Genomic DNA, 12,671 nt, shown 5'->3' with positions numbered 1-12,671 from the left:
GGTTTTCCGCATCCGGAGCAAATTTCTGTCGGCGATAGTTGCAGAATTCGTCGCTCGTTGCCTCCCTTCTCGTCAATCGATACCCCCCTTGCCCCTCCTCCGTACCAAAAATAATCAGATCCACGCCGCTTCAGGGACCAGGGCTCTGTGACCGGGACGGCTCGCTCCCTAATTAAAGACGGAGTCATAGTCTCGATTCCCCCAGAGGATAAGGGTGGTGTAACGGTTCGCCTTTTAGCCCTCAGAAAGCTTGAGCTCTGAGGAATGCAACTGTACCGCACGACTCCACCCAGCAGAACACATAAAACTCCTTCATACCAACCGAAAAGATCCCCGGAAAGGAAGGTCTCCTTTCAACATCTCGTACCCTTCCTACCGCCAGGGCTTTACTTCCTAACATTTGCACTCTCTACCTTAAGCGCAAGTCTACCTTTTGCGCAGCTGCTCAATTAGCGGGATAGAGTGGCCTGCAGCGAGCTCGTCGATATAGTTTCTCTGATAAAAGCGAAACTGGAATTTCCACGCCATTTAGCCAGCAAAAGGACTGTCAGCAAGAGATGTTAAATGCCCACCCGCCAACGCCACCACTGTCAATAGACGGAGATATAACACACAGCTTCAACGACTGTCTAGTACAGCGAGCTGGATCACCATACCTCCAAAGCAAACTGCAAGTTGACAATATGTATGTGCAAATGGCACACTCTCCGGCCTTGCAGTATACTCGCATTGAGATGGACCCAAACGGACAACCGAGAATCGCCGTAAGTAGTTAAATTTGCTCATTTCTGACAGAAAATGTGAAGCAGCGTCGTTCTCTAACGATCCGATAGGGCGACTTTGGAGTTCCGGGCCCATATAGAAACCGAGATGAGGTTGTTTACCCGCAAATGGTAAGCTCCGAGAAACGAAGCTGCACTAACTCCTGACCATTCCAATGCTAATCAACCTGTTATAGGCACATCTGCGCACGTCGCAAATACCCCTGGGTCCTCTGAACCGAAGTGTTTCGCCTCCTGCCCCAGGCCGCGTCAACAAGACGCGGGTTCGAAGGGCGGCTAGAATGCGCAAGCGAAATCCTGCAAAGAGAGGTAGCGCTGACGACATCCACGTCCCACGTCCATTAAGCGAATTGATAAAGGAGATGCGAATCCCAGTACGGGACATGGAGGTCCATGTGACGCGATCCGCAGAGCAACGCCTGAAGGAGGTTGAGAAGAAAAAGGGCAAAATCGCACGGCCGATGAATTCATTCATGCTCTATCGCTCAGCATATGCGGAGGCAACGAAGGAATGGTGCTCTCAGAATAATCATCAGGTTGTCTCACGAGTAGCTGGTGTTAGCTGGCCAAAGGAGCCGCAGGAAATAAGGGACTATTACGAGCGCCTGGCTAACATTGAGCGAGACAACCATGACAAAGCCCACCCGAATTACAAGTTCGCGCCTAACAAAAGCACGACCACCCCCAAGAAGAAGAAGTCATTGCCCCTGAAGGAAGAAGAGAACGGCGACGTCAACGATCCGGACTTCACAATGCCTTCATATCAACATACAGCCAGACAAATGTCTGGCGCCTCATTCCGAGATGGGAGCTTTCGAAGCCGCACCCCTACGCCCATGGACCGCGATAGTTCGTACGACAGCCGCCAGGGGACACCATTCGAACAGAATGGAGATATGTATCTGAATGGCGACATGAACCGATCGTCGTGGCAAGTGTCAAATCCCGGGCGGCCACAGCCTGGCATGATCTCTTCCCCCGAACAAACACACTATTATCAACCTTCCATCCACCAAAGCATGCTAGGGCCTAATATCGAAGATGTGACCTTCAAAAAGATGGGAGTTCCAGGCATGCAATACGACGGACCAGGAGCCTTGGCCGGCCTCCCAGGCAATGCACATCCTGACTTGCTCCAACAGCAGCCGCTCCCACAATCAAGGACTCCAGTCTCGCTCAACGACTTACAAGTCGATCCGCAGCTTCTGGAATTCGATGGCCAACCTAGCCTCCCATCCAACAACGGGGCCAACTATGAGGGTCCAATAGATATCTGGCAAATGCCCAATGGAGAGCAACAGTTTCTCCGGTCTGGCCTCCCCACTCAAGAAGACGAACGATATCATTCACAATCTAGTTTCCATCATGCTGTGCAACAACCCATGGATGGACGGGAGATATGGAACGAAAGCCAAATTGATGCTGGAGGACAATTTGAAGATTGGATTAGTACTGGTACTCCATTTGAGTACGGTAATGCTCCGCAGAAGCATCTCTAAAAAAGGTTTCTCTGTTGCCCCTTTCTCTCTTCAGGTGATTCTTTGAGGGGTGGTCATTGTAGATGCGGGTCATGTTAATAGATCATACGCTTTCCATCATCACCATTCCACTTTCCATTCTACCCATGTACTTGTTGATTGCATTTTCCCCTTCTACCCATTCATTTTAATATTTCATCACTCCTTGAGGCGCCAACATGGGTCTGGCATCTCTTCAAGTTCTTGAACTTATATGCGGAACTTTGTTTTGGCGTTGAAGAGGTCAAGGTCGGCTATTCGGTCCCTTCAACAGTTCTCTCATGTCTTTGGTCGGTGGGAAAGGTCTATGCATGTCTTCGTCCTCTCTGCATCTTGTTTTTCATTTTTTTTTTCATTTTTTTCATTTTTTTTTTTTTCAACGCATGTTATGTTCACTGGTTGGGGGGTGGGGGGGTTGACTGTTTGATATTCTCTTTATTCATCTCTCACCGTGTTTTATTTTCTCTCCTATCCCGGCTTTATTACTGCGAAGTCCATTTTCTTAATTACAGGCGGTTGGGCGAGCAACAAATTTGGACAAGCCATTGGGATTTCAATACCATGCCTGGAACGCATGTAGTGTACTGTAGCTTACCATTAGTGTTAATGTGATTAGTCGTCGAATGTTACAATTCCAATGTTTAAATCTAGTAAAGCTTTGCGCTCTCTTCAAGAGCAATGCAGTTGATAGATGGTAGTAGTACCCCTTGGCTTGACGGGTGGGACGTGGGGAATAACATTGTGAACGGAATCCCCTTTCTGCGACTATATCTCATCTGTTAGCGCATTGTAGTAGGAATAGTATATGTCCTAAGAATAGCACACACATACTGGAATGCAGGGTTAATTCTCCTTCCACTATGCAGAAAGTTGGGGGAAGGGCGTTCGCCTGCAGTGGGGCTCGGAACCAGGCATTCAGATAAAGAGAGAGGCGTTTGAAAGCTGCAACAAGCTATAAAGCCGTGTTGCAGAAAGGAAGTCAAAATAGAAACATAGAACAAAAGAATGGCAAAGAAGAAAAATGCTCATGAATGTTGAATAATGATAATAGAAATGAATAAAGAACACCGACTGTCTGGAAACGCATAAAAGAAGCTTCCATTGTGTGTCGAGACTCCTGGTTTGGCTGCATGGTCTTGGCATCAGAACCTTCCGTCCACTGCAGATCAACCACCGCGTCACCCCCGAGTGGACGAGACACCGCGCCCCTCAAAGCATCCAGGCTCACAAACACAGACTGGCCATTAGGACTAGAGATATCCCGGCAGCCTGTGGACAGGTAATATTATTCAGTACAGGAGAATAATCGAGGCACTCCCTGCAGAGAGTAGGTTGCATACAGCCCCTGCAGTTCAGGACCCCGAAACCATTATTGGGACCCCGACATACCCGATTGGACCCAATGTACGGAGAATCGGGAAACAAACTGGTAAGAAAGACGTTCTATCTGCAAGATTCTCGCAATTTCCACTATCTGCATAGTCCCAGAGAAAGCAGTCCCGCGCGCTGTAGGCTAATACTTCAACCGCACTCTGTGGTTCGCGCTCTCAGGTCCAACATGCCAAACGCATGCAATCCCTCTCCCACCTACCACCATACCAGACAGAAATGGTACGCTCGGTGGCACGCGAGGTCCGCGAATTGGATAAAGATGTAGCGCGTATCTTGGAGCCGTTCGAAGGCACTTTCAACCCGTCCGAGAACCACGCGACCGCCTGTGCCTTACTCGTCGACCATTTGTCGATGCGACGGAACAAAAGATGCCTGCTCGCCTACCACCGCGCGCGCGCAGAGAAACTAGAAGAGTTCTGCTGGCAGGGCCGTGATGTGCTAGACGAGCAGATGCAGCAGGGTGGCGGGGGTGCTCAGAGTGGTGGCAGCCAGGCAAATTCCCTGAGTCCCGAGGAGATGGAGTATTTTCGCCAGTATAGCGATATGCTAGCGGCGTACAAAGGACAATGGATTGATATTGACTTGACGGGTAGTCTGGAGCCGCCAAAGGACCTGTTCATTGATGTGCGCGTGCTTAAAGATGCGGGTGAGATCCAGACTGAGTATGGGTAAGCGCTGCATTCTCCCATACGGCGTTCTTATTACGGAGCACCGCAATCCTTCAAAGAATTTGAATTTCTATGCTAGACTCGCGCACTCATCTGTTTCTCATTGCTAACATCTGCCCTTCGATGGTAGTGCCATTACATTGACAAAAAATAGCCAGTTCTACGTCCGGTTAGGGGATGTTGAGCGGCTTATAGCGCAAGGATATCTTCAACGGCTGAGCTAGTATGCGAATCTATAAATGATTCACCCTCGAAGATACATAACCCAATTTTCTCCCATTACGCTATAGGCGGGTTCATTGGGCTATTTACGATCTTGTCCCCGAAGATAAATCGTACACTATGACCGTTGTTCGCTCGATCCTGGAATAAATAAAGACTTAGTTCCAAAGCCCTCATTTCGCGCTCAACTGCTTTGCGAAGCGGCATTCTGGCGCTTCCACCCACGTCCGTTCAAGCAACTCTTCTACTTTCTACCAGCTTCCACCTCTGTTCGAGGAAGAGAATATGAACACCCCATGGAGAGAATATTGCAAATCCATTACTGGCGCGGCTTTTAAACTGTTTGCCAACGTCTGAGCCATGGTGTTTCATGATGAAGAATTGCCTAAAATCAGCAGTGAACCTTTTACTCAAACACACCAACTAATATTTGGCTCAGCTCTCACTCGCAGGGAGCGTATGGTTACTTCAAAGGACGAGGGAGATTTCTGATCGATTGAATTGAATCACTTTGACCTTCATGTTCTCGTGCCACAAATGGGATATGTACAATCTACTGTGATATCAATTTATCCTCCTCAAGTCGCTAAGGTATGTACATACATGTTTGTCTTTGCAATGGCCGTGGGGATAGACCATCGTGCTCCAATCACGTCAAAGAATTCAATTAGTCTTTTGAAATGTATGTATGTATCTATTATTTTGTGATGGACAAAGACAACAGGAATTTTGAGGAAATAAAGAAAATAGGTAGCCTTACCTTCTTTGCTGTGTACTTCACCAGATTTCACTGCCCAGTTCATGCAAAAACCATGCTTGCTAAAAACTCTCTCTAGGCTCATGGAAGTCAAACAACTCCTTCCTGTGCTGTGCTTTACTCAAAGAGAGTGAGCCAGGAAATAGGAATATGAACTAGATGGTTGTGCTGAAGCTCTGACCACATGGACAATTAAGCTTTTGTGATTCACTTAAGCTCAAAAGTTTATTTCACATATCTCATCTCTCTGTATTAATTAGCATTCCGCTGGGAATCAATGTACAGTACCATCATTGTTTTGCTGATATGTTTGTCTGGAATTTTCACTTCTGATGTGATCTTCCCATTTGCAGGACAGGGTCTACTCATCGCTTTGACATTATATATGAGTATGTCATATATATAATGCAAAAGAACAGAGCCCATTAACACAAGTAATAAAAGAGTTAGCTATTCAAAGCCCACATATGTATTAATTAACATGGGTTAAATTTAAAGATTGTAATATACTAACTAGTATTATACACGCAAGTTAAAATGGCAATTTTCACGGGGCAACAAGAACAACTGAACTTTGGTCCCAATTGAGTAGATAATTAATACCCATTTACCACGTTAGGAAACCCAGGGATAAAAATATTCTTTAGCTGCTCAACATCCTATCATCCAAATTGGCATTCTAGAACATGAGAAGAGCAAAGGTAAATGGTATCCTACCCCTACAAACAGAAAAGAATTTTCAAATCCTGGCATTTAGGACCAAAAAAGTTTCGGGTTCACTTACGTATTTCAGATGTTTCAAATACCTAGAGCTACAGCCCCCTGTTGCAGAGAACTGTCAGTTTATCTAGTAGACCTCATCAAAATACAATCAACAACTTAACGTTGCAGAACAAAAATATATGACATTGACAAGAATGGATGCACCAATGGCAAAAGTCTTAGAATTTATCAGTCCTGCATCTGATATCTATCAGAAATTTCATAAAGTGTTGATATTTTTAATTTTTCCTTTTGAGAGTTTGGCTGGCGGGGTTCGGATTCCCGAAGGTTTAGGGAAATCTGAGTTTCATCTTTTCCACTTCAACAAACCCGTCTTCACTGATCAGTCCTCAGGACGATGTCCTGTCACTCGAAACCCTTAACCATCGCGAAATCTGTGTGGAAATTATTATGGCCGACCGTTAGGCCCCTCCATGCTCCTGCCGGCACATGCTATGTTCGCCATTGCTTCTAATCAACCCAAGCGGCTAGGTTCTTTCCGACGGCCTAGATGTGTTCAGAGAGCGGTTCAGCCCTTCCAGTAGCGATCAGGTCCTGTACATGTTCATCTACAGTACATATGATCCCTTGCCCAATCCTTTGAAACCGGCGAGACGATATGGCTCCCAACAGCGCGGGAATGCGACGGCGAGTTTCGCAGTCTTCGATCCAACCACATCAACGCGAGGTGCAAGACGATTTGGTGCGTACACAAACAGACGAAGGAAGAAGCGAGAATATCTCTGTCTCTACGAGTAATACCCATTCTGGATCCCAACCGTACCATGGGGAAGAGAATTGCTCTCTTCCTCCGATGTCGTTTTCCACATCTCAAAACGAGAGGACACCGCTCCGGTCGTTTTATCACCGATCCTTTAGGGGCTCTCTAGGTGAGCTTCACTCTCTCTCCACTGGCAATGGATTATCCCAAATATCGTACTAAGGTATATGATTTTTTTCGGATAGATGCCGGCCAATACTCATCTCGTGGCGTTCGTGAAAAAACGGCAGAATTGGCATCACTGGCGTTATTTAACAGGGAGCGAGATTGTACCGACTCTGTGTGGCTGGAGCCGCAAATTGGCGTGCCAAATAACTTCGGTGTATTTGTTGATGGCCAGCGTGATATCAGCAGGTCTCGCTGGACGCAGAGCCAACCGGGGCAGATCGAAGAACTCTCTGCAGCCGATTCTCGGACAGGAGCTTTTCATTCGCCTCCAAAAGTTAGCACTTCAGCCCTTACGACGATGATCCGCGATTTCGCACCAGATAGAAGTAATGATGGGCTAAGTGAAGAGCCCTTTCAGGAAGATTTTTCGCACCCAGACCCAGCTCTCACGCTGTCGCGCGGTTCGAACGTGCCAGATACAGAACGAACTGCACTTCTCAATCCGTCTCGAACCAAGAGTCGGGATTACCGCACCGCCCCAATTGATGTAGAAGGCCAAATTACTAGGTATAACCCTTTGGATAAATTGCGTGCTATATGCGCAAGGGGAGGTTCCCGGTGCTTCCATCGCTTGAACCCGCAGGCCTGGGACAGAACGGTAATTTGGCGGAAGGGAATAGTTTACCCCATCACCCTTCTTCCTGCCGTATTTCTCGGCCTCTTGCTCAATATCCTAGATGCACTTTCTTACGGAATGATTCTTTTCCCGCTGGGTGAGCCACTATTCGCTCACCTCGCCCCAGATGGCATCTCCATATTCTACGTCAGTACGATTGTTGCTCAGCTTGTATACTCATGTGGTGGTTCGGTTTTCAAAGGAGGTGTTGGTTCTGAAATGATTGAGGTTGTTCCATTTTTTCATAAAATCGCGTTTATGATCCTCAAGAAGGTTGGCAAGCAGAACGAGAAAGCAGTTCTCGCGACCACCATCCTATCCTATGCCATCAGCTCCGTGCTGACTGGATCTGTCTTCTTCCTGATGGGAGCTTTCAACCTGGGCTCGCTAATAGGGTTTTTTCCGCGCCACATCCTAATCGGATGCATTGGTGGAGTTGGGTGGTTTCTTGTCGCTACGGGGGTTATGGTATCCGCTCGTCTATCTGGCAATCTTGAATACAACTTAGAGACTCTAAAAAGGCTTTTCCAGCTTGATACTGTTTTCCTTTGGACACTTCCCCTTATCGGCGCTATTGGCTTGCTTGTGATAAAGCGATTCGTCAAGTCAAATTTTCTTGTTGGGGGTTATTTCATATCTATGGGTGCTGTCTTTTATATTTTCAAGTTCTGTTTAAATATACCGCTAGAGACTCTACGGAGCCGCGGTTGGGTCTTCGAGGCTCCATCTTCATCAGAACCGTGGTACCATTTCTATACATTATATGGTGAAGATATCATCTACCCTCCCGATGCCTATCTAGAACAAAAAGGCAGCTGACAATCACCTAGATTTTTCTTCTGTTCATTGGTCAGCACTCGCGGAAACCATTCCTGCTATGTTCGCATTGACGTTTTTCGGTGTGCTACATGTGCCCATCAACGTCCCCGCTCTGGGTATCTCGACCGGCGAAGACAATTTAAACGTTGATAGAGAACTTCTCGCACATGGTATTTCAAACGCAGTGTCGGGTTTTTTCGGTAGCATTCAGGTAAGCGAAGGTGAGAGATGTCCGGTGTATGGGGACCGTTATTTTGTTAACTCTACATAGAATTATCTCGTTTATACCAATAGTCTACTCTTCATCGGCAGTGGCGGTAACAGCCGTTTGGCAGGCGTGATGCTCGCTTTCGGCACATTTGGCATCATGCTTGTAGGGCCGGGTATAATTTCTTATATCCCAGTAGTGATTGTTGGCGCCCTTATCTACATTCTTGGGATAGAGCTAATGGAAGAGGCTCTGGTGGATACGTTAGGAAAACTACACACATTGGAGTATCTTACTGTAAGTTCCAGTATTCACTGCCAACCATTTGGTTATACTTGCATGGTATGTCCCTTCGCAACTATTTACTGAAATGCTGTGCAATAGGTGGTAATAATTGTTGTGACTATGGGAGCATGGGACTTTGTGATTGGAATAGTCATCGGCATAATCCTCGCCTGCGTAAATTTCGTCGTCCAAACGGCGCAGAAGTCCGCTATCACAGCAACATACTCAGGCCAGGTAGCCATTTCTACCGTCAGGCGACATCCCCTACATGTCAGATTCCTCAAGGATGCGGGTAAGCAGACATTTGTCATTAAGCTGGCCGGTTTTCTATTTTTTGGCACAATTGTGAGCGTCGAGAACACGGTGCGGGGGTTGATCGAGGAGAAGACATTCAAGGACCAGCCGATACGTTTTCTCATTCTTGACCTTAAACATGTGAACGGATTAGATTTCTCCGCCGCAGAGGCCTTCACGCGGTTAAACAGGATCCTCTGGAAACGGAGGGTGCAGATGATTATCAGCAGCATTGACGTGGAAGGGGAGATTGGGAAAAGTTTGCAGAATGTCGGTCTCTTTGAAAAGGAGAACGAGGTCGAAATATTCGAATCTCTGAACTCCGCTCTGGAATATTGTGAAAATGAACTACTAAAGGTCTTATATCAGCGAAAAGACACAATGATAGGGAACGGCGATCACACCCCTCCTCAATTTTTAGGTAGGTTCTTAGAAAAATATCAACGCCATGTATTTTATCAATTAAACTTTCTCTCCTAACATGATAACAACAGACGTATCACGGCCTCAACCCCATATACTCCCAGACGCATTATTCAATTCCCCAAGAGGCCACTACCTCCACCAGGTAGCAACAACAGCCCTTCGCGAAGAAGAAGCCGACCCCGTCTCCAACAAAACCACATTCCAAAAATGGGACTCGTTCCAACAACCCCTCCCCCTTCTCCTCCAAACGTTTCACGGCCTAACGAAACACAACGAGGACTTCTGGTTCCCGGCCTGCACCTACTTCACGCGCGAAGTATTCCCGGCCGACTCAGTCCTCTACCGTACGGGCGAGGACGCCACAAACTTCTACCTCCTTGAATCGGGCATGTTGCGAGCAGAGTACGAGTCGCCGCAGGGCAGTTATTCGGAGCTCATCGTCGCGGGGCGGCCGTGCGGCGAGTTGCCCTTTTTCGGCGAGACACGGCGCACAGCTACGGTAAGAACGGAACGGGATAGTGTTGTGTGGCGCCTTGGGAGCGAGGAGTGGCAGCAGCTGAGGCGGAAGGAACCTATGTTGGCGCAGGAGCTGATGAAGGTATGCTTTAAGTTGACGTCGGAGAGGATGGAGAGTATCACTGGGTGAGTAACTATTGTGTTTGTTTTTTCATCAACGATTTAAATTAAAAAGGGGGTTCGTTCAACTGAGCTAAGTTAACCATTCAACCCCCACCACTACAGATACGTCCTCACGACTGTCTAGGCGACTAGATTATTAGGCATCTTTTTTATCTTATTTATTTTTTTTTTTTTTAAATTTCGCTAGCCCCTTTCACCAGCCCACTGCCACAAGAAAAGAAAATCAGCATGTATCAATTAATATACCGAGGGAGGAGGAGGAAAGCTATATCTCCCGCGACTGTGTTACCACCGTACCTTGTATTTTTATAACTATTATATAACTGCTATCGATATAGCTATATGGCCAGTTTACATATTTTTCAACAACCATTGAAATGTGTTTTGATAGGCAGGGGTGGGGGGAATTTTGTATATATCCTCAAACCAGTCGGCTAAAAGCCATATTATTACCATGGACGCTAATAGAAAAGAAAATCCCAGTATTTACTCTCTTACCAAGTGAAAGAATATGGTGAGTGGGTGGGTTTCGTGATCTCAATAGATAGTAACCTCATTTTATGAAACCTTGGAAGTCTCATTCACCCCAGTAAAGTAATGTGAGTAAATAGTGAGTGAGTCGGTTTTGCTGTTCTCTCGTTTTGCCCCTTCTCCCAGTTTTTTTTTTTTTTTTTTTTTTTTTTTTTTTTTTTCGCCTTTAATCCCGATTCGCTTCCTCACATTCATTAAAAAAAAAGAATCATAATAAATACAATTTGAAAGTACTATACATACAGGTAGAAAAGGGGTAAAACTAGGAAAGGGGATGATATTGAGAAAACAAAGGAGAAGAGAACAAGAAAATAATCCGTCTTGAGCTAATAACGTATGCATGAGATACAAAAAGATTTAAGCAAGTGCTATCAGGCTTGTCTTATGAAGAATTCCGCAGAGACAAAAAAAATGAAAAAGGGATATAAAACCAAAACCCCCAGTGCAAATTAACAGAAGAACCAAGGGCGCCGGCAAGTGCTGAATTATGTTTGTGGGTGGGTGTGTGTTTCATGGTTCAACTTTTATGGTAACATTATCATCCTTATGGGGTCATTCGTGGGGATTGCAGCAATCACACGGGCGGGTAAACGGGTAGCGTATAAAATAAGATCAAAGGCCAGTCGAAAAAAAGACGCAGAAATTTAAATAAACCGCACCGGTAGAAAGTGGCTTGTCTGTTTGCTTGTTCGTTTCCAAAAGCAAAGCAGATCAAATTGAAGAAAAGCGATGTTTCGTAAAAGATCTACTCTTCTTCACTTTCTTCAGAGTCATCATCTTCGCTGCTCTCGGCACCTTCGACGGATTGTACTGTTAAAAAAGGATTCCTAGTTAGTATACTTTGGTGAAAGCAAAACAAGGACTCCTATATCAAAAGGCAACATACTAGGCTGTGATGAATAACTTCCTCTACCTCCGCCGCCACCGCCTTGGAAGCGGGATATAGTACCCTCAATACTATTGATCCGTGCTTCCTGTTCATACTTGCTCATAGGCTTATTCTTCTTGGGCTTCGGCGGAGCCACAACCGCAACAGGTTCTGGTTCGGGTTCATCAATGTCCATAGCTGAAGGGGCATGTTTCTTCACGAATTTTAGCAACACAAGGAGAACGTCGTTGGGCAGTTCATCAATATCAAGCTCGATTTCTGCTTCCTTGGTATCCTATTGAGTATTCTCATGTCAGTCTATGTATGTAGCAAATAAAAAGTTTAAATGTCGAGTAAAGTACGTACCTTTAATCCAGGGACATTCGACTGGATGATCTTGAGCGCCTCGGTCATTCTCTTTTCAGGTAAGCTGCTAATACCGTGCGAAATAATTTGCTTCTCGCGATAGGTAACCCAATGCTGCTTTTCAGGCTTGCTCGATTTCGAGCCACTCTTCTTGTCTTTCTTACCAGACGAGCCAACCGTTGTCCCAGAACCTTTCTTGGTTTCCTTCTTGCCAGATTTGGATTTGCCTGCTTTCTTCGAGCTACTGGGAGGCGTCTTCTTCTTCTTTTGAGTAATTGCCTCGACTTGCTTGGACATCTCCGCAATTTGTTTCTGAAGCTGATGTAGTTTCTCTTGATCATTTTCGTCCTCACTTTCCTCACCCTCTGAATCGCTCGGGTTGTCTGACGTGCCAGCACTTTGGTGACCAGAGGACGGCTCATGGGCTTCGATCCATCGACGCTTCTGGCTCCATTTGTTATCGAAGACCTCCTCCAAGCTTTTTCCGGAGTTGTAGGTCGGATCTCCAGGGATGTTGAACTTGTAGCAATTTTTGAACATTAGACGAACGTCAGCCTCCATCTCCTTTGC

At 46.2% G+C, this 12,671-nt stretch overlaps 4 protein-coding genes across 4 annotated transcripts; 3 read left to right on the top strand and 1 right to left on the bottom strand.

Moving 5' to 3' along the window:
- Positions 1 to 683: 683 nt before the first annotated feature.
- Positions 684 to 2,281, top strand: HCBG_03538 (HMG box protein; the record flags this gene model as incomplete). The annotated part of the gene is made up of 3 exons (XM_045430587.1): positions 684 to 764; positions 834 to 893; positions 959 to 2,281. 3 exons carry the CDS (start codon positions 684 to 686, stop codon positions 2,279 to 2,281), a joined length of 1,464 nt encoding a protein of 487 aa, XP_045288730.1.
- A 1,245-nt stretch (positions 2,282 to 3,526) lies between these two features.
- On the top strand, positions 3,527 to 4,603 carry HCBG_03537 (PSF1 domain-containing protein; the record flags this gene model as incomplete). Its single annotated transcript, XM_045430586.1, has 3 exons — positions 3,527 to 3,728; positions 3,851 to 4,359; positions 4,490 to 4,603. The coding sequence occupies 2 exons, from the start codon at positions 3,908 to 3,910 to the stop codon at positions 4,581 to 4,583; spliced, it is 546 nt and encodes a 181-aa protein (XP_045288729.1).
- A 1,876-nt stretch (positions 4,604 to 6,479) lies between these two features.
- On the top strand, positions 6,480 to 10,460 carry HCBG_03536 (sulfate transporter; the record flags this gene model as incomplete). Its single annotated transcript, XM_045430585.1, has 7 exons — positions 6,480 to 6,990; positions 7,067 to 8,265; positions 8,468 to 8,695; positions 8,756 to 8,989; positions 9,077 to 9,692; positions 9,766 to 10,339; positions 10,439 to 10,460. The coding sequence occupies 7 exons, from the start codon at positions 6,720 to 6,722 to the stop codon at positions 10,458 to 10,460; spliced, it is 3,144 nt and encodes a 1,047-aa protein (XP_045288728.1).
- A 1,152-nt stretch (positions 10,461 to 11,612) lies between these two features.
- HCBG_03535 (uncharacterized protein) lies at positions 11,613 to 12,641 on the bottom strand (the record flags this gene model as incomplete). Its single annotated transcript, XM_045430584.1, has 3 exons — positions 11,613 to 11,677; positions 11,754 to 12,030; positions 12,102 to 12,641. The coding sequence occupies 3 exons, from the start codon at positions 12,639 to 12,641 to the stop codon at positions 11,613 to 11,615; spliced, it is 882 nt and encodes a 293-aa protein (XP_045288727.1).
- Positions 12,642 to 12,671: the final 30 nt, after the last annotated feature.

Source organism: Histoplasma capsulatum (genome assembly GCF_000150115.1).
Source record: "Histoplasma capsulatum G186AR genomic scaffold supercont2.4, whole genome shotgun sequence".
Lineage (NCBI taxonomy): Eukaryota > Fungi > Ascomycota > Eurotiomycetes > Onygenales > Ajellomycetaceae > Histoplasma > Histoplasma capsulatum.
The sequence above is the reverse complement of the archived record's forward strand: the minus strand, read 5'-3'. Positions and strand labels throughout refer to the sequence as shown.